General features: G+C 48.0%; 1 protein-coding gene across 2 annotated transcripts in view; it reads right to left on the reverse strand.

Moving 5' to 3' along the window:
* phf24 (PHD finger protein 24) overlaps positions 1–22,372 on the reverse strand; it is a 64,737-nt gene extending 42,365 nt beyond the window's left edge. Inside the window, exons 1-2 of one of the 2 annotated variants that reach the window (XM_059973814.1) lie at positions 22,133–22,372; positions 4,855–5,347 (exon numbers count right to left, since the gene is read on the reverse strand). In XM_059973814.1, the coding sequence (XP_059829797.1) occupies positions 4,855–5,232 (378 nt within the window). In that variant the 5' untranslated portion in view covers positions 5,233–5,347; positions 22,133–22,372. Of the gene's footprint in view, positions 1–4,854; positions 5,348–8,270; positions 8,358–22,132 lie in introns of those variants that run through there. The other variant, XM_059973816.1, reaches the window with a different exon arrangement.
* Between the last annotated feature and the right edge of the window lie 4,102 nt (positions 22,373–26,474).

The raw sequence follows: 26,474 nt of genomic DNA on the forward strand, positions 1-26,474 counted from the left end.
AGGCGTTTAAGTTGACACAGGGATGTGAGGGAAATGGAAGGAAATGGACATTGTGTAGGCAGAGGGGATCAGTTTAGACATTTGGTTACTGATTTAATTGGTTCAGTACAACATTGTGGGCTGAAGGGCTTGTTTATGTGCTGTACTGGTCTATGAATGGAATTGGGGTGGTCTACTGGGAGTCTTTCTGATGGAAATATTTAAGAACTGGTATGGTCCATTTGGAATCTATGTACAGTACCGTGGTACAACAAGTTAACGATATGATCTTATCACCATTACAGAAAAATGCAAATAACTAATGAAACCTGGGAGTGTTATTTGACATTTCAGAAGAGCAGGCAAAAGGCAAGCTAGGATTTTTTCTTAAGGGCTATTAGCAAGCAGAGGAGATCAGCGGGGAGAAATGATTTTGACTAAATAAAAGAACTAAAAAAATTCAGGAAATACAAGAGATGGCAGACGCTGGAATCCAGAGCAACAAACAAACAAGCAGGTCAAGTAGCACCTGTGGAGAGGATGTCAATGTTTCGGTCAGGTCCAGCATTGAGAGAAGTTATTCTGAGGTCACCAAATACTAGTTATAAGATAATATTAGAGATGTGAAAATGGACGAAATATGGCAGGTGGAATTTAATGTAGAGATACGCAAGGTGTAACACTTTGGGAGGACAAACCAGGGTAGGACTTACACAGTGTGGTAAGGCACTGAGGAGTGTGGTAGATGAGAGGGATCTGGGAATACAGATCCATAATTCCTTGGAAGTAGCATCATGGGTAGAGAGGGTTGTAAAGAGAGCTTTTTGGCACATTGGCCTTCATAAAGCAATGTATTGCGTACAGGACTTGTCATGTTATGTTGAAGTTGTACAAGACATTGGTGAGTCCTGATCTGGAGCATCATGTGCAGTTTTGGTCACCAACCTCCAGGGAAGATACCAATAAGATTGAAAGAGAACAGAGCAAACTTATTAAGATTTTTCCAGGACTTGACGACCCGAGTTATAGGGAAAGGTTGAATAGGTTAGGACTTTATTCCCTGCAGCATAGGAGATTTGATAGAGGTATACAAAATTATGAGATGTATAGACGGGGTAATTGCAAGCTGGCTTTTTCCACTCAGGTTGGGTGAGACTAGAACTTAGAGGTCATGGGCTAAGGGTGAAAGGTGAAATGTTTAAGGGAAATGTGAGGGGGAGCTTTGTCACTCAGAGGGTGGTGAGAGTGTGGAATGAGCTGCCAGCGGAAATGGTGGGTATGGGTTCAGCTGCAACATTTAAGAGAAACCTGGATAAGTACATGGATGTGAGGGGAATGGAGAGCGGTGGTCCAGGAGTGGGTCGATGGGATGAGGCAGAGTAACAGTTCTTCGTGGAATGAGAGGCTGAAAGCCCTGTTTCTGTGCTCTGTCATTCTATGACTGTGCCATAATAACACGTGGGATTTTTGACTGACTGCAAAAGGAACAAATCAAATTTACCATAAATTAATGTGGAATGCTGCAAGTCTATTTACTGATTTATTGGCAGATGGCAGGGGCAGATAGTGGGGAGCTGCGTGGCCTCTGTCTTCGCAAGGACTAGGCCTCAGGCCTCAGTTTCACCTGCTTACAGCCTCCCAGGAGAGAGGCGTTGGAGTCAGTGTGTCCCACTGGAGGTGGTGTGGCACAATTTCCAAGCTGGAGTCAGTGCTGCCCCCAGTGTTCGCTTGGCAGAAGACAAGCTGTATTAAGGTTGACTGCAGACCTTAGCAACACTCAAGAACTCAGCACCTTAGACTATATTTTTTGTGTGACTGTATTTTAATGATATACTATATGTGTTTTATGTGCCTTGTGCTGTGTTTTGCTCCTTGGCCCTGCAGTAGCACTGTTTCATTTGGCTGTATTCATGTATGGTTAAATGACAATTAAACTTGAACTACAACGTGGCTAAAATTTGTGGGACATGTATGAAGTGCCTTTCTGAATCAGTATGCCAAGAAACCCATACGGGAAAGACTACTTAAATTTGGTTTTCTGCAATGGGAAATGGCTAACTGAAAAGCTTTTGTCAAAAGGCCATTGGGGAAGAGCGATCATAATGTGGTGGGACCTCATGGAAGTTGTAGAACAGAGGCACCTTGGAGCACAAGTACGAGGCTCCCTGAAATCAGGGGCAAGTTTTTTTACACAGACAGTGGTGAGTGTGTGGAATGGGCTGCCGGTGATGGTGGTGGCCTCCATACGATAGGGTATTTTAAGAGACTCCTGGACAGGTATATGGAGCACAGAAAAATAGAGGGCAATGGGTAACCCTAGGTAATTTCTCAGGTAAGGACATGTTCGGTACAACTTTGTGGGCCAAAGGGCCTGTATTGTGCTATAGGTTTTCTATGTTTCTATGAAAGTGACACCACTGATAGACAGGGAGGTGAAGGAGACTTTCGGCATGGTGGCTTTCTCCCGACAGGGCATTGAAATTGGAACATTATTTTACAGAATTAGCTGTTGATGAGGCTGCATTCAGAATATTGTGTTCAGTTTTGGACACCCTGCAGTAGCAAAGGTACCATTAAGCTGGAAAGACTGCAGATGAGGCTCACGAGGATGTTGTCAGGACTGGAGCAAGGTCGAGCTTTTTATTGGACTGCCTAGATCTGATTCCCTGTAATGAGATAGGTTCAACTGATGAGCTTTTGTCAGAGGGCCTTTGGGGAAGAGTGGCCATAATGTGGTAGAATGTAATGGCTACAACACTTGCACATCCTTGCGTATGTTGGTTGTTAACACAAAAGATGCACTTCACTTTACGTTCTGAACTTTCGATGTTCGTGTGACAAATAATGCTCATCTTAAACACAAGAGATTCTGCAGGTGCTTGAAATCCAGAGTAAGCTACACAAAATGCTGGATAAACTCAGCAGGTCAGACAGCATCCATGGAGATGAACCAACAGTCAACATTTTGGGCTGAGACTCTTCAATTAAGACTCATCGGTTCTGCAGTCTTACAGAAAATGACGTGATGCTTAGCCATGTGGAGGAACAGAGGGAGCTTGGGGTCTACGTCCACAGACCCCTCGAAGTTGCCATGCAGGGTGGTTAAGGGTTTCAATGGCTTTGCTTTGATTCTTGTGTTCAGTGTTGTTCTTCCAAGTTTGTAGGGCCTGTTATGTTGGCGTCACTTGCAGGCTGCCCCCAGCACACCTTTAGGTTGTGTTGGTTGTTAACACCGACGATGCATTTCACTGTATGTTCAAAATCAGAATCAGGTTTAATATCACTGACACATGCCATGAAATTTGTTGACAGCAGAAGCAGTGCAATGCAGCACATGATAAATGGCTTCATGGCTTTGATATCCATTCAGGAATCGGACAGCAGGAGCTGTTCCTGAATCACTGAGAGTGTGTCTTCAACTTACGTGAGGTAAATAAACCTGAACCTTGAACGTTTAATCTTGATGAAACTTAGAGCAGGATTTTACCTTGGTATCTGGTGGTTGGAGTCCTGCGGGCACCCTGTCCACATGTTGGAGGCCTGTCCGTGCGTTCTGAGTGGGGGTGGTGGGGGGGGAGGGAGGCTGCGAGTAGGATATTGGTGTGTTTTGCTGTTGTTGTTTTGTTGTTCCAGCTCATATTGCTCTGCTGAAGGTGGTTAGCACGCTTATTTTGGCGCCAGACAACGTGGTGGCACTTACCGGCTGCCCCAACAAATCCCTAGGTTGAGTTGGACCCATTTCACTGTATGGTTTGATGTACAAATGAAATATAAATCTGAATCTGATGCAATTTAATATGAGACTTAAAACTACTGGCCGTACTGGCTGTGGCTATCAGTAAAAATAAATGGAACGGCTTGGGGATGACAGGAAGTAGTTAGCTTTTAACAAAATAATGCACAAATTTTCCTAAGGGACAAAGAAAAACAACAGGAAAACAGACTCATTCATGGATGAAAACAGAAAATAAAGATACCATTAATTCTAAGGAAGAGGCTTATGTAAGTTGCCAGAAATAGCAATAGGCCCGAGGCCTGGTACCATATTAGCTCAATGAAAGAGGACCAAGAAGTTGGTAAAAATTAAAGATTTAAAGATTAGCGTTATTTGTCACCTGCACATCAAAACATCGAAGCATGCAGTGAAATGTGTTGTTTGCGTCAGTGACCAACACAGTCCGAGGATGTGCTGGGGGCAGCCCGCAAGTATCACCATGCTTCTGCACAATCTCCTGTGTTTATGAACCTACCCTTGGTTTGCTGGTCTTTTCCACTTCACCCACTCACAGACTCTCCAGCCGTCCATTCGGTCAGACTGATCTCCTGTTCTATATTATCTTATCAGGGGCAGCACCATAGCATAGCAGTTAGCATAACGCTTTACAGCGCCAGCAATCAGAATATAGGGGTTCAATTCCCTCCCACTGTCTGTAAGGAGTTTGTACGTTCTCCCTGTGACCGTGTGGGTTTCCTCCGGGTGCCCCGGTTTCCTCCCACATTCCAAGGACGTGTGGGTTGGCAGATTAGTGGACACGTTACTGTGGAGCCAGAAGCATGGCAATACTTGCCTGGCGATAGAGACCTGCACTATCCTTGCTGATTTGATTTGACGCGATCGATGCATTTTGCTGTACGTTTTGATGTACTTAATGACAAAAAGAGTTGATTTTTAATCTTTGTCTTTAAATTTGGGACTACCCTAGATAATCGTTATGGACAACTCAGGCCAAAGTAATTTTCTCAGCTGTATGACTTACCCCTCTAAGAACTGTGTGATGTGTCACAGAAGGAATTAAGGGGAAAAGGTTTGATCCATTGGAGATCGGAATCACACTGGTTTACACTAATCTGGGGATAATCAGTAATAAATCCTACCTCCTCACGCTCCTGCAGTTTGATATCAAGTGATTGGTCATCTCCTAGTTGCCTCTTGGGCCTGATGTAAGATGGCGGGGTGCCAAGATTACTCCACTCCAGCTCCTCGGGCTCGATGCCCTTGCCATCCCTCAGCCTCTCCCAAGCCTCCTGGTTCCTCTTTGCCTCCTCGCTGCTGGGTTGGCTGGGGCTGGCCCCGGCTGCCTCCTTGTCCTGGCCTTGGCCGGTCTCCTCCACCACAAGCACCTTGCCTGGAGGAGGCTCGGCCCTGGTCCGGCTCACCCGCTTGTCCCGCAGCCCGTCCTTGAAGGCCGACACCACCACGCTGGCTTTCTGTACCTGTTCCACCGTCTGCTTTTTGGACATCAGAACACCCATTGTGTCCTGCTCGAAGCCAAGCTTCTGGAATTCAGCACGGAGTTCACTTTCTGTCTGACAGCGTCCCCGGGACAATGTAGTCGGTTCAGTTATAATATGCTCCACTCAACGGCAACTGAGAATATAACACAATTAGATTCAGATTTATTTAACACATGTACACCAAAACATAACGTTGTAAATGTGTCCTCACCAACATTTTAATCAATTACTGGAGTGCATGTATTTGCTTAAAAAAATACGTGAACCTTTGCTTTCAGTAACTGGTGTGACCCCTTTATACAGCAATAACTTCAAACAAACATTTCCAGTAACTGTTGATCAGTCCTGCACATCGGCTTGGAGGAATTTTAGGCCATTCCTCTTTAGAAAACTGCTTCAATTCTGGGATGCTTCTTTGCATGAACTGCTTGCTTCAGGCCCTTTCACAACATTTCTATAGGATTAAGGTCAGGACTTTGACTCGGCCATTCCAAAACACTAATTTTCTCCTTTTTAAACCATTCTGTTGCTGATTTACTCTTGTCTTTCAGATCATTGTCTTGTTGTATTATCCATTTTCTATTAAGCTTCAATTGAAGGACTGCTACCCTGCCCTTCTCCTGTAAAACGTCTTGATACAATTTTGAATTCATTGTTCCCTCAACAATTACAAGCTGTCCAGGCCCTGAGGCAGCAAAGCAGCCGCGCATCATGATGCTCCTTCCACCATGTTTCACAGTTGGGATGAGGTTTTGGTGTTGCTGTACAGTGCCGTTCTTTTCTTCAAACATAACAATGTGCATTTCTGCCGTAAAGTTCAACTTCTGTTCATAGAACATTGTCCCAGAAGTGTTGTGGAACATCCAAGTGGTCTTCTGCAAACTTGAGACATGCAGCAGTGTTTGTTTTCCTTCATAGTGTCCTTCCATGAACACCATTCTTGCTCCGTGGACACATGAACAGAGATTTTAGCAAGTTCAGGAGATTCCTGCAGGTCTAGGGGAGACATCAGGGGTAAGTTTTTTTACACAGAGGGTTGTGGGTGCCTGGAATGACTTGCCAGGTTTGGTGGTGCAGGCTAAAACATTGGGGGTATTTAAGAGCCTCTTGGACAGGCACATGGATGAAAGAAAAATGGAGGGTTACGGGGAAGTGTGGGTTTAGTACTTTTTTTTAAGGAATATATGTGTACTGTGCTGTAGTATTCTAGTGTCTAGTGTCTTTTGCTGTTACCCTTGGGTTCTCTTTCACCTCCTTCAGCATTGCACGTTGTGCTTTCGGTGTGATCTTTGCAGGATGCCCACTCCTAGGGAGGGAAGCAACAGTATTGAGCTCCCTCCATTTGTAGGCAGTTTCTCTTACGGTGGACTGACTCAGATCTTTAGAAATGCTTTTGTAGCCCTTCCCAACTTCATGCATCTCGACAATTCTTCTAAGGTCCTCTGAAAGTTGTTTTGATCGATGCATGGTGCACATAAACAGATCTTTCTTGAGGAGAGCAGGCTGTGTCAATATCTTGACAATGTGTGTCTTTTTTATAGGCAGGGCACCTCTCCAACCCACACCTCCAATCTCATCTCATTGATTGGAACACCCGACTGCAAGTAGCTTTTGTAGAAGGCTTTACCCCAGAGGTTCACATACTTTTTCCAACAAATACATGTAATATTAGATCATTTTTCTCAATAAATAAATTAACTAGTATAATGTGTTTTGTGTTAATTGCATTCTCTTTATCTAGTTTTAGGACTTGCGTGAAGATTTGACTGCATTTTAGGTCATTATTTATGCAGAAACAGAGAAAACTCTACAGGGTTCACAGACTTTCCAGCACCACCCTAGCTTTGCTTGTCACAAGTACATTGAAACATACAGTGCAATGCACCATCTGCGTCACCAACACAACCTAAGGATGTGTTGGGGACAGCCCAGATACCAGTGCTGACACATCACGTTCACAATGTTCAGAGAGCGCAAGCAACCACAACAACAACAGGAAAACAAGCTCCTTTCCCTTCCTCCCACCCATCCACACAAATGCATGAGGCATAGGAGCAGAATTAGGCCTTTTGGCCCATCAAGTCTGCTCCACCATTCCATCATGGCTGATCTATCATCCCTCTCCACCCCATTCTCCTGCCTTCTCCCCACAGCCTCTGATGCCCTGACTAATCAAGAGCCCATCAACCTCCGCTTTAAATACTGTATATCCAATGCTTTGACCTCCACAGCATTTGTGGCAATGAATTCCACAGATTCACCACCCTTTCTGGCTAATTTCTCCTCATCTCTGTTCAAGGGACGTCCCTCTAGTCTGAGGCCGTGCTCTCTGGTCTTAAGACTTCCACATGGTAGGAAACATCCTCTTCACATCCGCTCTATTCAGGCCTTTCAATATTGGATAGGCTTCAATGAGATTCTCTTTTCATTTTCCTACACTCCAGCAACTACAGAGCCATCAAATGCTCCTTGTATGTTAACCCTTTTGCTCCCAGGGTCATTCTTGCGAACCTCTTGGACAGGCCTTTAATAAATGAATAGTGGGAAAAAAAGCATCAGCTCACACACTAACACCTCTCCTCAGTGCACCAGTCAGCTCAGGATTCTGTCTCACATCTCACTCTCTCCTCTCAGAACCATCCATCTCCCCCCTCCACTCTCAGTGCTGACGCAGGGCTTCCATTCCGAAATGTCGACAATTCATTTCCTCCCCACAGATGCTGCCCGACCCGTGGAGTTCCTCCAGGTTGATAAGAAATATCAGCAGCAACTCAGCTTCCTCAGGAGGCTAAAGAAATTCGGCGTGTAGCCTTAGATCCTCACCAATTTTCATCGATGCCCCACAGAAAGTACCCTGACCCGTTTAGTGTGGCCACTGCTCTGTGCATGAGCGAAAGAACCTGCAGAGAGTTGTGGACGCAGCTCAGCACAGTGTGGAAACCACCCTCTAATCTGTGGTGCCTGCCTGCACTCCTCACTGCCACAATAAAGCAGCCAGGCCACCCCTCTTCTTCCCTTCGCAGCAAGAGAAGATACCAAAGCCTAAGAGTACGTACCATCAGGCTCAAGGCCAGCTGTTAAACAGTCCTTTGGTACGATAAGATGGACTCTTTACCGCACAATCTATCTCTTTGTGACCTTTCACCTCACGGTCTAGCTGCACTCTTTCTGTAACTGTGGCACTTTATTCTGCGTTCTCTTATTGTTTTCCCCTGTACTGTTGTAGTGATCTGTATGGAAGGCATGTAAAACAAAGTTTATTTCCTGTATCTCGGTAAATGCAAATTGGTAAATTGGTTTATTGTCATTACACGAATTGGCCCGCATTTTACTTATTCGGAGATATGCACGGAACAGGCCCTTCCAGCCCAATGAGCCATGTCGCCTAGCAACACGCATATTGAACTCTGGCCTAATCACAGGACAATTTAAACAACCTATTAACTACTGACCGGTACTTCCTTGGATTACGGGGAGGACACCCACGCGGTCACAGGGAGAACGTATAGACTCCTTACAGACAGTGCTGGGATTGAACTCTGAGCTCTGACACCCCGAGCTGTAACAGCATCGTGCTAACCACTACACCGCTGTGACTCTGCGAACATGGAAACTAGCCCTTCAATCCAATGCATACTCAACGGCCATTAAACTAACCAGCTAACCTGCAGACCCGAGATGCTTCAAGATCAGATCTAGTACCGCTGGGATCTGTCGTGAAATTTATTGTTTTGAAGCAGCAGTAATTTGTGATACATAATAATAAAACCTCTAAATTACAACCAGTACATACAGAAAGAAGAAAATTAAATTCAATAAGTAGTGCAAAAAGAGAGGGGAAAAAATGAGGTGGTGTTCATGGGTTCACTGTCCATTCACAAATCTGATGGCAGAGGGGAAGAAGCTGTTCCTGAATCGTTGAGTGTATGTCTTTGGTCTCCTGTACCTCCTCCCTGATGGTAGCAATGAGATGAGGGCATGTCCTGGGTGGTGGGGGTCCTTTCTGATGGATGTTGCCTCTTTGAGGAATTGCCTTTTGCAGATGTCCTTGATGCTGGAGAGGCCATGCTCATGATGGAGCTGGCTGAGTTTACAGCTTGCTACAGCTTTTTATGATCCTGTGCAATGGCCCCTCCATACCAGACACCTACCCCACTGCTTTTAGTCTAAAGATTAAAGATTGCCTTTATTTGTCACATGTTCATCAAAACATACAGTGAAAAGTGTTGTTTGCATCACTGACCAATGTAATCCAAGGACGTGCTGGGGCAGCCGCAAGTGTCCCCACACTCCTGATGCCAACACAGAGTGCCCACAACTCACTAACCCTAACCTGTACATCTTTGGGAGAATGAGAAGCGCCAGGAGGAACTCCACGGGTCACAGGGAGAACATAAAAACTCCTTACAGAATTTAGTGCTGGCTCTGTCACGTGTTATGCTCACTGCTACCCTGCCGTGCACAACAGCATCACAGGCAGATGTTCTCGGCTGTTCAGGAGTCTGGTAACGAGAGGATAAAGGCTGACTTTGAGCCTGGTAGTACTGCGGTGACTGATGTGGGCAGCTCACTCCCACCCCGCCACCTTCTCACGGGCAGTTAGGGATGGGTCATCAACGCTGGCATTGCTACTGTGACGCAGATCCCATCAATGAAGTGTAAAACCTGCCGAGGTAGTGTAATCCACATTGCATCATGATGCGAGATTCAATTAGTGTCACACGTACATCGAAACTTTTGGCACATCTACACAGCGCCGTCGCGGAAAACCAGCATCCATCATCTGGGACCCCCACCACTCAGGTCATGCTCTCTTCTCACTGCTGCCATCAGGAAGGAGGTACAGGAGCCTCAGGACCCACACCAGCAGGTTCAGGAACGGTTATTACCCCTCAACCATCAGGCTCCTGAACCAGAGGGGATAACTTCACTCACCCATCACTGATTCCACAACCTACTGATTCACTTTCAGGGACTACATGATCTCAGTCATAGCAATGTGTCTGTTTATTTTTTGTGTTTGCTCAGTTTGTCTTCTTTTGCTCATTGGCTGTTTTTGGCCTTTGTGAGCAGTTTTTCATTGACTTTATTGTATTTCTCTGTTCTACGGTGAGAAAATGAATGCCAGGGCTGCAAATGGTGACATATATGTACTTCAATAATAAATTTGCTTTCAACTTGAATTTTGAAATGAAAATGAAAATGAAAGGAAGATCGGGACTTGTGATCAGTCTTAGTAAAGTTTATTATCAAAGTACATGCAATCCTGTGCAAGGGTCTTGGGCTTGTACACAGTGAACAGCCAGGGGACCTAAGGCTTGCACAGTACTGCAGTAATTCTATGTATCGCACTGTTCTGCTGCCACATAAAAAAAACACATTTCATGACATATGTGAGTGACAATAAACCTGATTCTGATATGGATCTCTCTTGTGGACTGAGAGTGGGAAGGGGGCAGAGAGAGGGGAATCGTGGTTGGGAAAAGAGGAAGGGAGGGGGAGGGAATGGGAAGCACCAGAGAGACATTCAGTAATGATCAATAAACCAACTGTTTGGAATCAAATTACCTTGTCTGGTGTCTCGGGGCTGAGTGCAAGCCACCTCTTGCCCCTGGCACTCCTGTCACCTGCCCCACACCCCTCCCACAGCGCTCCACCCTCGACATTCCCAACAACCTTAGCTCCCACCAGATCTACAAACTCACTCTCCACTCCACAAAAGCCTTAGGCACCGAAGTTCTATATATGTGCCGAAGACAGTACTGTAGATATACTACCCTGAGATTCATATTCTTGCAGGCATTTATAAGGAAATAAATATATACAAAAGAATTTCTGAAAATCTATACATACACAAAGACTGACAAACGTCAATGTAGTAAAGAAGTCAAATTGTGCAGATAACAAAAACCACTGAGAACGTGAGCTGTAGAGCTGTGAGGGTGACTCAGTAGGTTGTGGAATTACTTCAGTGTTGAGGTGAGTGAAGTTATCCCCTCCAGTTTAAGACCCTGATGGTTGAGGGGTAATAACTGTTCCCAAAGCTGGTGGTGTGAGTCCTGAGGCTCCTTCCTGATGGCAGCAGCAAGAAGAGAGCAGGGCCTGTATGGTGGGCAAGGGTTCCCAACCTGGGGTCCACGGGCCCCTCAGTTAATGGTATAGGAGATTTTGGGATCCCCTGATGGTGGGGTCCCTGGGGAAAGATGCTGCTTTTTTGCGGCTCGGTGGGGTGAGCAGCACGTTACCAGGTCTGCGTGGAGGAGTGTGGTGGCTGTGGGTGAAGACTGCCCAGACAGGGCGAGTGTGGCAGGGAGTGACAGACTCCGAGCTGAGCTACACTGCAGATCGGCTGCAAGCATTTCCCTACAGTCAGCACTCAGCTTTTGTTGACAAAGTGAGAATCACCAAGCGGCTTTCCTTTCGCCACTCGATGCTCATGTACACAAGGTTAACCTGCTGCTGCACTGCAGCAGAACCACTGGCCCCCAGAGGCCTCGAGGTCCTTAACTTACACAGGAGGCTATTCACTCCTCAACTCCACGCCGATTCCCACCAGAGCAACCTCACGAGTCACATGCAGTCCCTGTTCTTCCCATCAGGGAAGCAGCATTCTGTACCCCCTGTACCTAATCAAGTGGCCACTAAGTGTATGTTCGCAGCCTTCTGCTGCTGAGGCCCATCCACTTCAAGGTTTAAAGTGCTGTGCATTCACAGATGCTCTTTGGCACCCCACTGCTGTAACGTGTACTTACTGAGTTACTGTCCCCTTCCGGTCAGCTGGAACCAGTCTGGCCATTCTCCTGACCTCTCTCATTAACAAGGGGGTTTTCCCAACAGAGCTGCTGCACATTGGATGTTTTTCTTTTCTTGAACCACTCTCTATAAACTCTCTGTAAGCTCTGTAAAATCCCAGGAGATCAGCAGTTTCAGAGACCACCCAGTCTGGTACCCTCAGTCGGTCCATGGTGGATCACATCTCTTCCCCATTCTGATGTTTGGTCTGAACAACAGCTGAACCTCTTGCATGCTTTTTTTGCATTGAGATGCTGCCACATGATTGGCAAATTAGATATTTGCATTAACGAGCAGGTGTACAGGTAGCTGTACCTAATAAAGTTGCCACTGAGTGTAAATTAAATGTAAATTATGCACACATTTTACAAGGAAGGATGAAATTATGGCAAAGAATAATCCATTTTAGTGCAAAGTGATCAAAGTGCAGCTGTCGTGAGGCAGTGATTAATAAAGCTAATCTGCGTTGCTAAACTGCAGGGGTTAGGGTTGTGCAGGTTGGTCGACAACTGAATAGCTGAAGGGAAGTTACTGTTCCTGAACCTGGGGGTGTGGGACTTCAGGCTTCAGTAACCTCCTGCACGATGGGAGGTGGGAGAAGATGTCAATGGCCCAGATGGTGGGAATATTTGATGATGAACTTGGGACCTTACATACTGTCCCATCCTGTAGGCCATTAACTGAAGGTCAAGGACAGATCCTTGGGGATGTCCACCAGTTACATCCTCCCAGCCTGATGACCCACTTGTTATGACTCTGCCTCTCCTGTGAAGTTATCTTCAAGAGGCAAAGTGTCAGGAAGGTGGCATCCATTATCAATCCCCCCCCCATCCACGACACAACATCCATTATCAAACCCCCCATCCACAAAACAACATCCATTATCAAACCCCCACCATCCACAACACAACATCCATTATCAAAGACCCCCCATCCACAACACAACATCCATTATCAAAGAGCCCCCCATCCACAACACAACATCCATTATCAAAAACCCCCCCATCCACAACACAACATCCATTATCAAACCCCCCATCCACAACACAACATCCATTATCAAACCCCCCCATCCACAACACAACATCCATTATCAAAGACCCCCCCATCCACAACACAACATCCATTATCAAAACCCCCCCATTAACAACACAATATCCATTATCAAACCCCCCATCCACAACACAACATCCATTATCAAAGACCCCCATCCACAACACAACATCCATTATCAAAGACCCCCATCCACAACACAATATCCATTATCAAACCCCCCCATCCACAACACAACATCCATTATCAAAGACCCCCATCCACAACACAACATCCATTATCAAAGACCCCCATCCACAACACAATATCCATTACCAAACCCCCCCCATCCACAACACAACATCCATTATCAAAGACCCCCCCATCAACAACACAATATCCATTATCAAACCCCCCCATCCACAACACAACATCCATTATCAAAGACCCCCATCCACAACACAACATCCATTATCAAAGACCCCCATCCACAACACAATATCCATTACCAAAACCCCCCCATCCACAACACAACATCCATTATCAAAGACTCCCCATCCACAACACAACATCCATTACCAAACTCCCCATCCACAACACAACATCCATTATCAAAGACCCCCCATCCACAACACAACATCCATTATCAAATCCCCCACCATCCACAACACAACATCCATTATCAAACCCCCCCCCATGCACAACACAACATCCATTATCAAAGGCCCCCCATCTACAACACAACATCCATTATCAAACCCCCCCATCCACAACACAACATCCATTATCAAAGACCCCCCCCATCCACAACACAACATCCATTATCAAACCCCCCCATCCACAACATAACATCCATTATCAAACCCCCCCATCCACAACACAACATCCATTATCAAAGACTCCCCATCCAGAACACAATATCCATTATCAAAGACCCCCCATCCACAACACAACATCCATTATCAAGGACCCCCCATCCACAACACAACATCCATTATCAAACCCCCCCCCATCCACACAACATCCATTATCAAAGACTCCCCATCCACAACATAACATCCATTATCAAACCCCCCCATCCACAACACAACATCCATTATCAAAGACCCCCATCCACAACACAACATCCATTATCAAAGTCTCCCCATCCACAATACAACATCCATTATCAAAGAGCCCCCCACCCATCCACAACACAACATCCATTATCAAAGACCCCACATCCACAATACAACATCCATTACCAAACCCCCCCCATCCACAACACAACAACCATTATCAAACCCCCCCATCCACAACACAACATCCATTATCAAAGACCTCCCATCCACAACACAACATCCATTATCAAATCCCCCACCATCCACAACACAACATCCATTATCAAACCCCCCCATCCACAACACAACATCCATTATCAAACCCCCCCACCCACAGCACAACATCCATTATCAAATCCCCCACCATCCACAACACAACATCCATTATCAAACCCCCCCATGCACAACACAACATCCATTATCAAAGTCCCCCCATCCACACCAACATCCATTATCAACCCCCCCCATGCACAACACAACATCCATTATCAAAGACCCCCCCATCTACAACACAACATCCATTATCAAACCCCCCCATCCACAACACAACATCCATTATCAAATCCCCCACCATCCACAACACCCATTATCAAACCCCCCCATCCACAACACAACATCCATTATCAAATCCCCCACCATCCACAACACAACATCCATTATCAAACCCCCCCATGCACAACACAACATCCATTATCAAAGACCCCCCATCCACAACAACATCCATTACCAAACCCCCCCCATCCACAACACAACATCCATTATCAAAGACCCCCCCCCATCCACAACACAACAACCATTATCAAACCCCCCCATCCACAACACAACATCCATTATCAAAGACCTCCCATCCACAACACAACATCCATTATCAAATCCCCCACCATCCACAACACAACATCCATTATCAAACCCCCCCACCCACAGCACAACATCCATTATCAAATCCCCCACCATCCACAACACAACATCCATTATCAAACCCCCCCATGCACAACACAACATCCATTATCAAAGTCCCCCCATCCACACCAACATCCATTATCAACCCCCCCATGCACAACACAACATCCATTATCAAAGACCCCCCATCTACAACACAACATCCATTATCAAACCCCCCCATCCACAACACAACATCCATTATCAAATCCCCCACCATCCACAACACAACATCCATTATCAAACCCCCCCATCCACAACACAACATCCATTATCAAAGACCCCCCATCTACAACACAGCATCCATTATCAAACCCCCCCATCCACAACACAACATCCATTATCAAATCCCCCACCATCCACAACACAACATCCATTATCAAACCCCCCCATCCACAACACAACATCCATTATCAAATCCCCCACCATCCACAACACAACATCCATTATCAAACCCCCCCATGCACAACACAACATCCATTATCAAAGACCCCCCATCCACAACAACATCCATTATCAACCCCCCCCCATGCACAACACAACATCCATTATCAAAGACCCCCCATCTACAACACAACATCCATTATCAAACCCCCCCATCCACAACACAACATCCATTATCAAATCCCCCACCATCCACAACACAACATCCATTATCAAACCCCCCCATGCACAACACAACATCCATTATCAAAGACCCCCCATCCACAACACAACATCCATTATCAAACCCCCCCATCCACAACACAACATCCATTATCAAACTCCCCCATCCACAGCACAACATCCATTATCAAAGACCCCCCATCCACAACACAACATCCATTATCAAACCCCCCCATGCACAACACAACATCCATTATCAAATCCCCCACCATCCACAACACAACATCCATTATCAAACCCCCCCATCCACAACACAACATCCATTATCAAACCCCCCCATCCACAGCACAACATCCATTATCAAATCCCCCACCATCCACAACACAACATCCATTATCAAACCCCCCCATGCACAACACAACATCCATTATCAAAGACCCCCCATCCACAACAACATCCATTATCAACCCTCCCCCCATGCACAACACAACATCCATTATCAAAGACCCCCCATCTACAACACAACATCCATTATCAAACCCCCCCATCCACAACACAACATCCATTATCAAATCCCCCACCATCCACAACACAACATCCATTATCAAACCCCCCCATGCACAACACAACATCCATTATCAAAGACCCCCCATCTACAACACAACATCCATTATCAAACCCCCCCATCCACAACACAACATCCATTATCAAATCCCCCACCATCCACAACACAACATCCATTATCAAACCCCCCCATCCACAACACAACATCCATTATCAAAGACCCCCCATCCACAACATAACATCCATTATCAAAGGCAGTCACGAGGAAATCTGCAGATGCTGGAAATTAAAACACACACAAAATGTTGGTGGAACGCAGCAGGCCAGGCAGCACCTATAGGGAGAAGCACCGTCGACGTTTCAGTCCTGACGAAGGGTCTCGGCCCGAAACGTCGGCAGTGCTTCTCCCTATAGGTGCTGCCTGGCCTGCTGCGTTCCACCAGTATTTTGTTGATCCATTATCAAAGACCCCTACCATCTATGGCATGCCCTCTTCTTCATACTGTCATTAGGCAAGATGTGCAGAAACCTGAAGACCTCATGGTTCAACAAAATATTCTTCCAAACTCCCCTGAACAATCCTATCACAACCTCAGACTGTAGAGGACATAATCTTAAGGTGACTGCAGAAAAGTACAAGGAGGACGTCAGTGGTAGTTTTTTTCCTTCACACAGAGAACGGTGGGTGTGTGGAACACGCTGCCAGAGATGGAGGTAGAGAGACATTAAGGACATTTTAAAAACTCTTAGAGAGGCACGTGGGTGATAGAAAAATGGCGAGCTATGTAAGAGGAAAGGGCTAGATTGACCTCACTGTAGGTCCCTAATATATCTGTTTCTACTGCCATATCTAACATCTCTGACATCCTCACCTATACTTTCCTCCAATCACCTTAAAATTATTGTCTCATATCAGCTATTTCCACCCTGGGAAAAAGTCTTTGGCTGTCCACTCAATCTTATCATCTCGTACACCTCTGACAAGTGATCTCTCATCCTCCTTCACTCCAAAAAGAAAAGCCCGAAGTTGCTCAATCTCTCCTCAAATGACATGCTCTCTAATCCTGGTAAATCCTCTCTAAAGCTCCTACATCTTCCCTACAATGAGGCCACCAGAATCCAAGTGTCATCTAAATATATGGAGGCATCCATTAGTCTCACGAGACCATGGATCTGCGCCTGCAAAGTCTGCTGGAGTGTCCTCTCCAGGGCGTAGGCCTGGGCCTGGGCAGGGTTGTATGGGAGACCAGCAGCTGCCCAAGCTGCAAGTCTCCCTCTCCACAACACCGATATTGTCCAAGGGAAGGGCAAGGGCCGATACAGCTTGGCACCAGTGTCAAGCCAGGAGTTGCCAGAATGAGGTTGAAGGCAACGTCGGACTGCCTTAGGGACTCCAGCTCTGGATTTGTCCTCGGGGTTTACTCCCGAAGCCTTTCCCGTGAGTGGGTATGGCCGCGAGGCGGATCAGAGTTTTCCCTCTCTTAGGTGAACTGCCTTCCCAGGCTGACAAACTCCATCTAAATATGGTTTTACAGAAATGCAACATTACCTGGCGGCTCTTGAACTCAATCCCGCCATTAATGAAGACCAACACAACATACACCTTCTTAGCCACCCTGTCAGTACGCGCAATAACTTTGAGGGATCTATGGACATGGATCTCAAGATCCCTCTGTTCCTCCCATCATTAAGAATCCTGTCATTAACTCCATTTTCTGCCATCAAATTCAACATTCCAAGGTGAATCAGTTCACACTTTCCTGAGTTAAACTCCATCTGCCACTTTCAGTTCAGCTCTGCATCCTATTATTGACCCATTGCAACCTATAACAATCCTCCACCCTATCCACAACTCCACCAACCTTCAGAGAATTATTCAAAAGGAACCATAGTAAAGCGTAATGACTGGAAAAGATGAGGCTGCTTTTCTTTATCTGAGGCAACGTTAAGGGGAGATACAACAAAAGGTGTTAAAATTCATGTTGCGGTCAATGGAATAAAGTCTGTAGATGTTGGAAATCCAGAGCAATGTGTACAAAAAGCTGGAGGAACTCAGCAAGTCAGACAGCATCTATGGAGAGGAATGAACTGTTGATATTTTGGGTCATGAGCTTCCATGGAAAGGAAGGGGGTAGAAACCAGATTAAGATGGTGGATGGAGAGGGCGGAGTATAAGCTGGCAGGTGATAAGTGAGATGAGGTGAGGGAGAAAGATTGGTGAGAGATGGGAGGATGAAGTGAGAAGCTGGCAGAGGATAGGCAGAAGAAGGAATCTGTTGGGAGAGGACAGTGGACCATGGGAGAAAGGGAAGGAGGATGAGCACCAGGGAAGACGATAGGTAAGAGGAGAAAAGAATGGGGAATGGAAAAAGAAAGAAAGAGGGAGGGGGCAGAAATTACTGCAAGTTAGAAAAAATGAGGTTCATGCCATCAGGTTGGAAGCTCCCCAGGCAAGATATCAGGTTCTTCTACAGCCCTTTACCTTTTCCAACTTCTCACTTTATCACCCTCCTCACTCATGTAGCCTCACCTATCACATTCCAGCTCATCCTCCTCCCCCTCCCCACACCCTCCTCTTATTCTAGCCTCTTCCCCCTTCCTCTCCAGTCCTGATGAAGGGTCGCAGCCCCAATGTCAACTGTTTATTCCTTTCCATAGATGCTGCCTGACATGCTGAGATCCACCAGATTTTGTGTGTGTTGCTCTGGATTTCCAGCATCTGCAGAATCTCTTGTGTTCAGAATATGAGATGTTGCTCCAACCAGGGTGTGGTCTCATTGTGGCAGTAGAGGAAGCCATGGAGCAACATATTGGAATGGGAATGGGCATTGGAATTAAAATGGGAGGCCACTGGGAAAACTCACTTTGTGGCCGATGGAGTGAGGTCCCATCAATGTAGTGCAGTCTGTAATGTACAGTACTGCTCCTGCAAAGAACCAGTTTTCAAGGCTTTTAGACACTGGCTATGTATGCCCACAACAATAAAATTGAATCTGAAGTGAACCGCCTTCACTCAGATTTTGGAATCCTCTATCGCTAACAAGAGCTCCAGCCAAGAATGTTCCAGCCTAAAGATCAAAATGCCACAGATGCTGATAGTGCGCCTCACAGACCATCTCACCTGCTCCCTCAACACCACCTCTTTGGTCAAGAAAGCACAGCAGTGTCTTCACTTCCTGAGGAGATCGGGGTGAGTGAAGCTCCACCACTCCCCCCACCCCCCAACCAAATCCTGATCGTCTTTTACAGGAGCACCAATCTGCATCTCCATCCGGTATGGGAACTGCAAGGCATCTAGCCGCAAATCCCGTCAAAGGTTTGGGAAGACAGCTGAGAGGGTCATCGGGATCTCTCTTCCACTCATCCGAGATATTCATCCAGAGCTCTTAGCATTGACAATGATCCCTCTCAACCATCCAACAATCTCTTTGACTCCCTGCCATCAGGCAGGAGGTACTGTAGCACTAGGACCAGGACTGTTAGTATGGGAAACAGCTTCTTCCCCCAGGCTGTAAGACCACTGAACTCCCTGTCACCACCCTGGTCTCATCACGTACGAAGTTACAGTAGCTTTGTACCGTTTACTTTTTAAATGCACCTTATTATTTGCTAACTTATTTGTGGTAATATGACTTTGTGTTTTTGTGTGAGTTATATGTACTGTGTTGTGCCCTTTGGTCTGGAGGAATACTGTCTCGTTTGGCAGTATACATTTATACAGTTGAATGACAATAAACTTGAATCTGAAACAGAAAATTCTGCAAACACCCAGCAGCTCAGGGAGCATTGTATTCAGTTCTGGTCATCCCAGTACAGGAAGGATGTTGAGGCTTTGGAGAAGGTGCAGGGGAGGTTTACCAGGATGAGGATGATGCCTGGATTAGAGGACAAGAGGCTGGATAAACTTGGGTTGTTTTCTCTAGGGTGGTGAAGACGGAGGGGAGATCTGATAGAGGTTTATAACATTACGAGAGGCATAGAGAGAGCAGACAGACAATACCTTTACCAAAGGCTGAAATGTCTAACACCAGAAGGCATTGATTTAAGATAAGGGGTAATTTCAAAGGAGATTTTTTTTTAAACACAGAGAGTGGTGAGTGCCTGGAATGCGCTAGCGGGGTGGCAGTAGAGGCAGGCACACTAGAGGCTTTAAAGTCACATTTAGATAGGGACAGGGATACGAGGGAAATGGGCATTGTGTAGGCAGAGGGGACTAGTCGGCCATATGATTGCTAGCTTAATTGGTGGAGTACAACATTGTGGGCTGAAGGGCCTGTTCCTGTGCTGTACTGGTCTCTGTTCTGTGCTCTGTCTGTGCAGAGAGAGTTAATGTATCACAGTGAAGATCCTTTATCATATTCAAGGCTGCAGCCAGTACATTAGGGAAGCTGAAAGCCACAGGGATCAGATGGGTAATTGAACTGGGGGTGGAGGATGAGAAGGGGACTCGCTGAATGGAGGGGCTGGTGAGAGGGTATCTGAGAATCCTCACTGTATGGGGTGTATGGGGGGGGACTGTGAGGGTTAGTCCGTCGTGAGCATGTTACATTGGCATCAGAAGAGTGGCAAAACTTGCGGGCTGCCCCCAGCTTATCCTCACTGATTTGACTTGATGCAAACGACACATTTCACGTTTCAAAGTACGTGTGACAAATTGGAGTTCCACCAGTCGCCAGTGCCCTCACAACAACTCCCTTTGTCCAGGCATCACTTCACAGCCCAGAAGCAAAAACTCTCGTCAATGAGGACTGACATAATCTGTATACCCGACATACCTGCACCCAACTCCATCAGTCAGTCCCGTTCAGAGACACCAGGCACTGGAACCCAGAGCAGCACACAAGACAGTGTAATGGTCAGCCTGACACTACAACTGCTTTGGGCGGTTCAAGCATTTGGAGTTCACTCCTGGCACCAACTGTAAGGAGTTTGTACGTTCTCCCCATGACCGTGTGGGTTTCCTCCGGCTGCTTCGTTTCCTCTCACAGTCCAAAGGCATACCGGCTAGTAAGTTAATTGGCCATTGCAAATTGTCCTGTGATTAGGCTAGGGTCAAATCGGTGGGCACTGTATCTCTGAATAAACAAACCAGACGGTGAAGGGACTCAGCAGGTTGAGCAGCATCTGTGGAGGTGAGAGAGGGGTGGTCGAGACCCGTGGTCTGGACTGAATTAACTGTCATACAGTTCTGATGCAGGGTCTCAGCCTGAAACATCGACTGTTTATTCATTTCCATAGATGCTGCCTGGTCTGCCGAGTTCCTCCAGCATTTTGTGTTCCTTTGATTCTCTTCCTCTTCTCCTTCATTTTCTCTCTCCCTCCATCCTCATTACCCCATCTCCTCTTCCCTCCTCACTCACATTCTACCCCCTCCACATCTCCCCGTCTTTCTTTTCTCTCTCCTTCCCCTCACGGTCAGAATTATACCTCTCCCTCAAATCCCCAATTCCCGGACCCGCCTCACCTCCATTACCCCAAAACTTGACCTTCCTCAGGAGAAAACCCTCCCCCGAGAAAGTCTTCGGGCAATTTGCAAGCGGTTTCAGTCAGGGCAGAACCATAGATCTCTGGTGTGCAATTGAGGGTCGCGACTCGAAACGTCGACTATTTCTCCTTTCCTGACCTGCTGAGTTCCTCCAGCAATGTGTGTCTCTGTGACTACGTGCGTTACAATTGTCCACACGTCCGCCTCGCCACTTTCCAACTCTCTAACGCAGCCAGGCACGCTGAGATCGCGGTAAGAGCCCCTCTCCCTCGACCTTCCGCAAGTTGGTAGTAACCTTGTCTATTAGCCCCCAGGACAGCCCCCCTTCCTCCCGCGACCACCTCAGAGCCGGGATTTCTTGGGACTTATTTAGTTGATATTAAATTAAATTTGGACTCACTGTGATCTCGTTGCAGCGTGCCAGGATCAGTCACCGGTGGGTCTCTCTCTCTCTCCCTCCTCCGGATAGGATAAGGCTGCTGATCCAATATGACTCACACAGCCGATGGAGAGGTACCGCAAGCAGAGGCCAAATTCTGCTCCAGTGCAAACTCCCTCTCTCGCCGCTGTCAGTGGGTTTGAGACGACGGCGACATGCTTCGGCTGACACCTCTCGCTCCAACTGAGAACTGGGGTAACGCTTCGCTCTCTGCACCAAGTGCCGGAGAGCTTATCCCCTCCCTCAACAGCGCACCACAGAATAATTCATTGGCTGCATCTCGGCCCCCGCCAATCCCGCAATGAATCCAGGATCGTGACGCCTCCCGGGGAAGATCCCATTTGTACAGCGGCGAGTCAAGTCCATTCAGCGGAGATGGGACGGTCTGCGGCTCCTGCGCGAAGCCGGCAGGGGGCGATGCTGAGTCGGACCAATCTGGCCTCATCGAATGAGAGCGAAAACCAAGCTGAGAGACACAAGACCGTATAACAGGAGCAGAGTTAGGCCAATCGGCCCGTCAAGTCTCTGCCATGTGATCGTGGGTAACTTATTTTCTCTCTCAACCCCATTCTCCTGCTGTCTCCCCTGAACCTTTGATGTCCCTACTAATCAAGAACTTATCATGGTCCACTCTTCCCTCCTATCAGATTCGTTCTTCTCCAGCCTTTGCCATTTCCACCAATCACTTCCCAGCTTCTTACTTCGTCGGCCCTCTCCCACTCACCTGGCTTCACCCATCACCTTTGAGCTTGGACCTCTTTCCCTTCCTCCCACACTCTATTCTGACTCCTTCCCCCTTCCTGTCCAGTCCCGATGAAGGGTCACAGCCCGAAACGTCAGCTGTTCATTCCGCTCCATAGACGCTGCCTGACCTGCTGAGTTCCTCCAGCATTTTGAGTGTGTTGCTCTGGATTTCCAGCAGCTGCAGAAAATCCTGTGTTTAAGAACCTATCAACTCCACATTAAATACACCCCACCTCATCATCAACCCTGAGGTGCGTTTAGCCCCCCACACGACTCTGAGTTCAAGAGCTGTGAGCTAATATTGCAGCTCCATCAGACTCTGGTTCAAAGTGCATTTATTATTGAAGTATGAATACTGTATGCAACCTTCAGATTCATCTTCCTGCAGGCAGCCACAAAACAAAACACAAGAGAACCCATTTAAAGGGGAAAACACACTCAACAAGACCACGTGTGAAAAAACAAACTGTTCAAACAATAAAGAAAGCAAAGAACATTAACCGCTGAGTCCCCAAAAGTGAGTCCACAACCATGAGATCACCGAGGCAACTGCAGCCGGTCCACGAGCAAGATGGCTGCAGGCCACAGTCACGGAGACAGTTCAGTGCTGAGGGAGTGTCGATGGCTGCAGGCCACAGTCACGGAGACAGTTCAGTGCTGAGGGAGTGTCGATGGCTGCAGGCCACAGTCACAGAGTCAGTTCAGTGCTGAGGGAGTGTCGATGGCTGCAGGCCACAGTCACACAGTCAGTTCAGTGCTGAGGGAGTGTCGATGGCTGCAGGCCACAGTCACAGAGACAGGTCAGTGCTGAGGGAGTGTCGATGGCTGCAGGCCACAGTCACAGAGTCAGTTCAGTGCTGAGGGAGTGTCGATGGCTGCAGGCCACAGTCACACAATCAGTTCAGTGCTGAGGGAGTGTCGATGGCTGCAGGCCACAGTCACAGAGACAGGTCAGTGCTGAGGGAGTGTCGATGGCTGCAGGCCACAGTCACAGAGTCAGGTCAGTGCTGAGGGAGTGTCGATGGCTGCAGGCCACAGTCACACAGTCAGTTCAGTGCTGAGGGAGTGTCGATGGCTGCAGGCCACAGTCACAGAGACAGGTCAGTGCTGAGGGAGTGTCGATGGCTGCAGGCCACAGTCACAGAGTCAGTTCAGTGCTGAGGGAGTGTCGATGGCTGCAGGCCACAGTCACAGAGACAGGTCAGTGCTGAGGGAGTGTCGATGGCTGCAGGCCACAGTCACAGAGTCAGTTCAGTGCTGAGGGAGTGTCGATGGCTGTAGGCCACAGTCACAGAGTCAGTTCAGTGCTGAGGGAGTGTCGATGGCTGCAGGCCACAGTCACAGAGTCAGTTCAGTGCTGAGGGAGTGTCGATGGCTGCAGGCCACAGTCACAGAGACAGTTCAGTGCTGAGGGAGTGTCGATGGCTGCAGGCCACAGTCACAGAGTCAGTTCAGTGCTGAGGGAGTGTCGATGGCTGCAGGCCACAGTCACAGAGACAGTTCAGTGCTGAGGGAGTGTCGATGGCTGCAGGCCACAGTCACACAGTCAGTTCAGTGCTGAGGGAGAGTCGATGGCTGCAGGCCACAGTCACAGAGACAGGTCAGTGCTGAGGGAGTGTCGATGGCTGCAGGCCACAGTCACAGAGTCAGTTCAGTGCTGAGGGAGTGTCGATGGCTGCAGGCCACAGTCACAGAGTCAGTTCAGCGCTAAGACAAGTGTCGATGGCTGCAGGCCACAGTCACAGAGTCAGTTCAGCGCTAAGACAAGTGTCGATGGCTGCAGGCCACAGTCACAGAGTCAGTTCAGTGCCGAGGGAGTGTCGATGGCTGCAGGCCACAGTCACAGAGTCAGTTCAGTGCTGAGGGAGTGTTTGAGGGAGTGTCGATGGCTGCAGGCCACAGTCACACAGTCAGTTCAGTGCTGAGGGAGAGTCGATGGCTGCAGGCCACAGTCACAGAGTCAGTTCAGTGCTGAGGGAGTGTCGATGGCTGCAGGCCACAGTCACACAGTCAGTTCAGTGCTGAGGGAGTGTCGATGGCTGCAGGCCACAGTCACAGAGTCAGTTCAGCGCTAAGACAAGTGTCGATGGCTGCAGGCCACAGTCACAGAGTCAGTTCAGTGCTGAGGGAGTGTTTGAGGGAGTGTCGATGGCTGCAGGCCACAGTCACAGAGTCAGTTCAGTGCTGAGGGAGTGACGATGGCTGCAGGCCGCAGTCACAGAGTCAGTTCAGTGCTGAGGGAGTGACGATGGCTGCAGGCCGCAGTCACAGAGTCAGTTCAGTGCTGAGGGAGTGTCGATGGCTGCAGGCCACAGTCACACAGTCAGTTCAGTGCTGAGGGAGTGTCGATGGCTGCAGGCCACAGTCACAGAGTCAGTTCAGTGCTGAGGGAGTGACGATGGCTGCAGGCCATAGTCACATTATCAGTTCAGTGCTGAGGGAGTGTTTGAGGGAGTGTAGATGTCTGCAGGCCACAGTCACAGAGTCAGTTCAGTGCTGAGGGAGTGTCGATGGCTGCAGGCCGCAGTCACACAGTCAATTCAGTGCTGAGGGAGTGACGATGGCTGCAGGCCACAGTCACGGAGACAGTTCAGTGCTGAGGGAGTGACGATGGCTGCAGGCCACAGTCACGGAGACAGTTCAGTGCTGAGGGAGTGTCGATGGCTGCAGGCCACAGTCACACAGTCAATTCAGTGCTGAGGGAGTGTCGATGGCTGCAGGCCACAGTCACAGAGTCAGTTCAGTGCTGAGGGAGTGTCGATGGCTGCAGGCCACAGTCACGGAGACAGTTCAGTGCTGAGGGAGTGTCAATGGCTGCAGGCCGCAGTCACACAGTCAGTTCAGTGCTGAGGGAGTGCCGATCACTGCAGGCCACAGTCACAGTGTCAGTTCAGTGCTGAGGGAGTGTCGATGGCTGCAGGCCACAGTCACACAATCAGTTCAGTGCTGAGGGAGTGTCGATGGCTGCAGGCCACACTCACAGAGACAGTTCAGTGCTGAGGGGGTGTCGATGGCTGCAGGCCACAGTCATAGAGTCAATTCAGTGCTGAGGGAGTGTCGATGGCTGCAGGCCACAGTCACATTATCAGTTCAGTGCTGAGGGAGTGTTGATGGTTGCAGGCCACAGTCATGGAGACAGTTCAATGCTGAGGGAGTGACGATGGCTGCAGGCCACAGTCACGGAGACAGTTCAGTGCTGAGGGAGTGTCGATGGCTGCAGGCCACAGTCACACAGTCAGTTCAGTACTGAGGGAGTGTCGATGGCTGCAGGCCACAGTCAGAGAGTCAGTTCAGTGCTGAGGGAGTGACAATGGCTGCAGGCCGCAGTCACGGAGACAGTTCAGTGCTGAGGGAGTGTCGATGGCTGCAGGCCACAGTCACACAGTCAGTTCAGTGCTGAGGGAGTGTCGATGGCTGCAGGCCACAGTCACAGAGTCAGTTCAGTGCTGAGGGAGTGTCGATGGCTGCAGGCCACAGTCACAGAGTCAGTTCAGCGCTAAGACAAGTGTCGATGGCTGCAGGCCACAGTCACAGAGTCAGTTCAGCGCTAAGACAAGTG

The sequence above is a fragment of the Hypanus sabinus genome, chromosome 7, assembly GCF_030144855.1.
Source record: "Hypanus sabinus isolate sHypSab1 chromosome 7, sHypSab1.hap1, whole genome shotgun sequence".
Taxonomy (NCBI): Eukaryota; Metazoa; Chordata; class Chondrichthyes; order Myliobatiformes; family Dasyatidae; genus Hypanus; species Hypanus sabinus.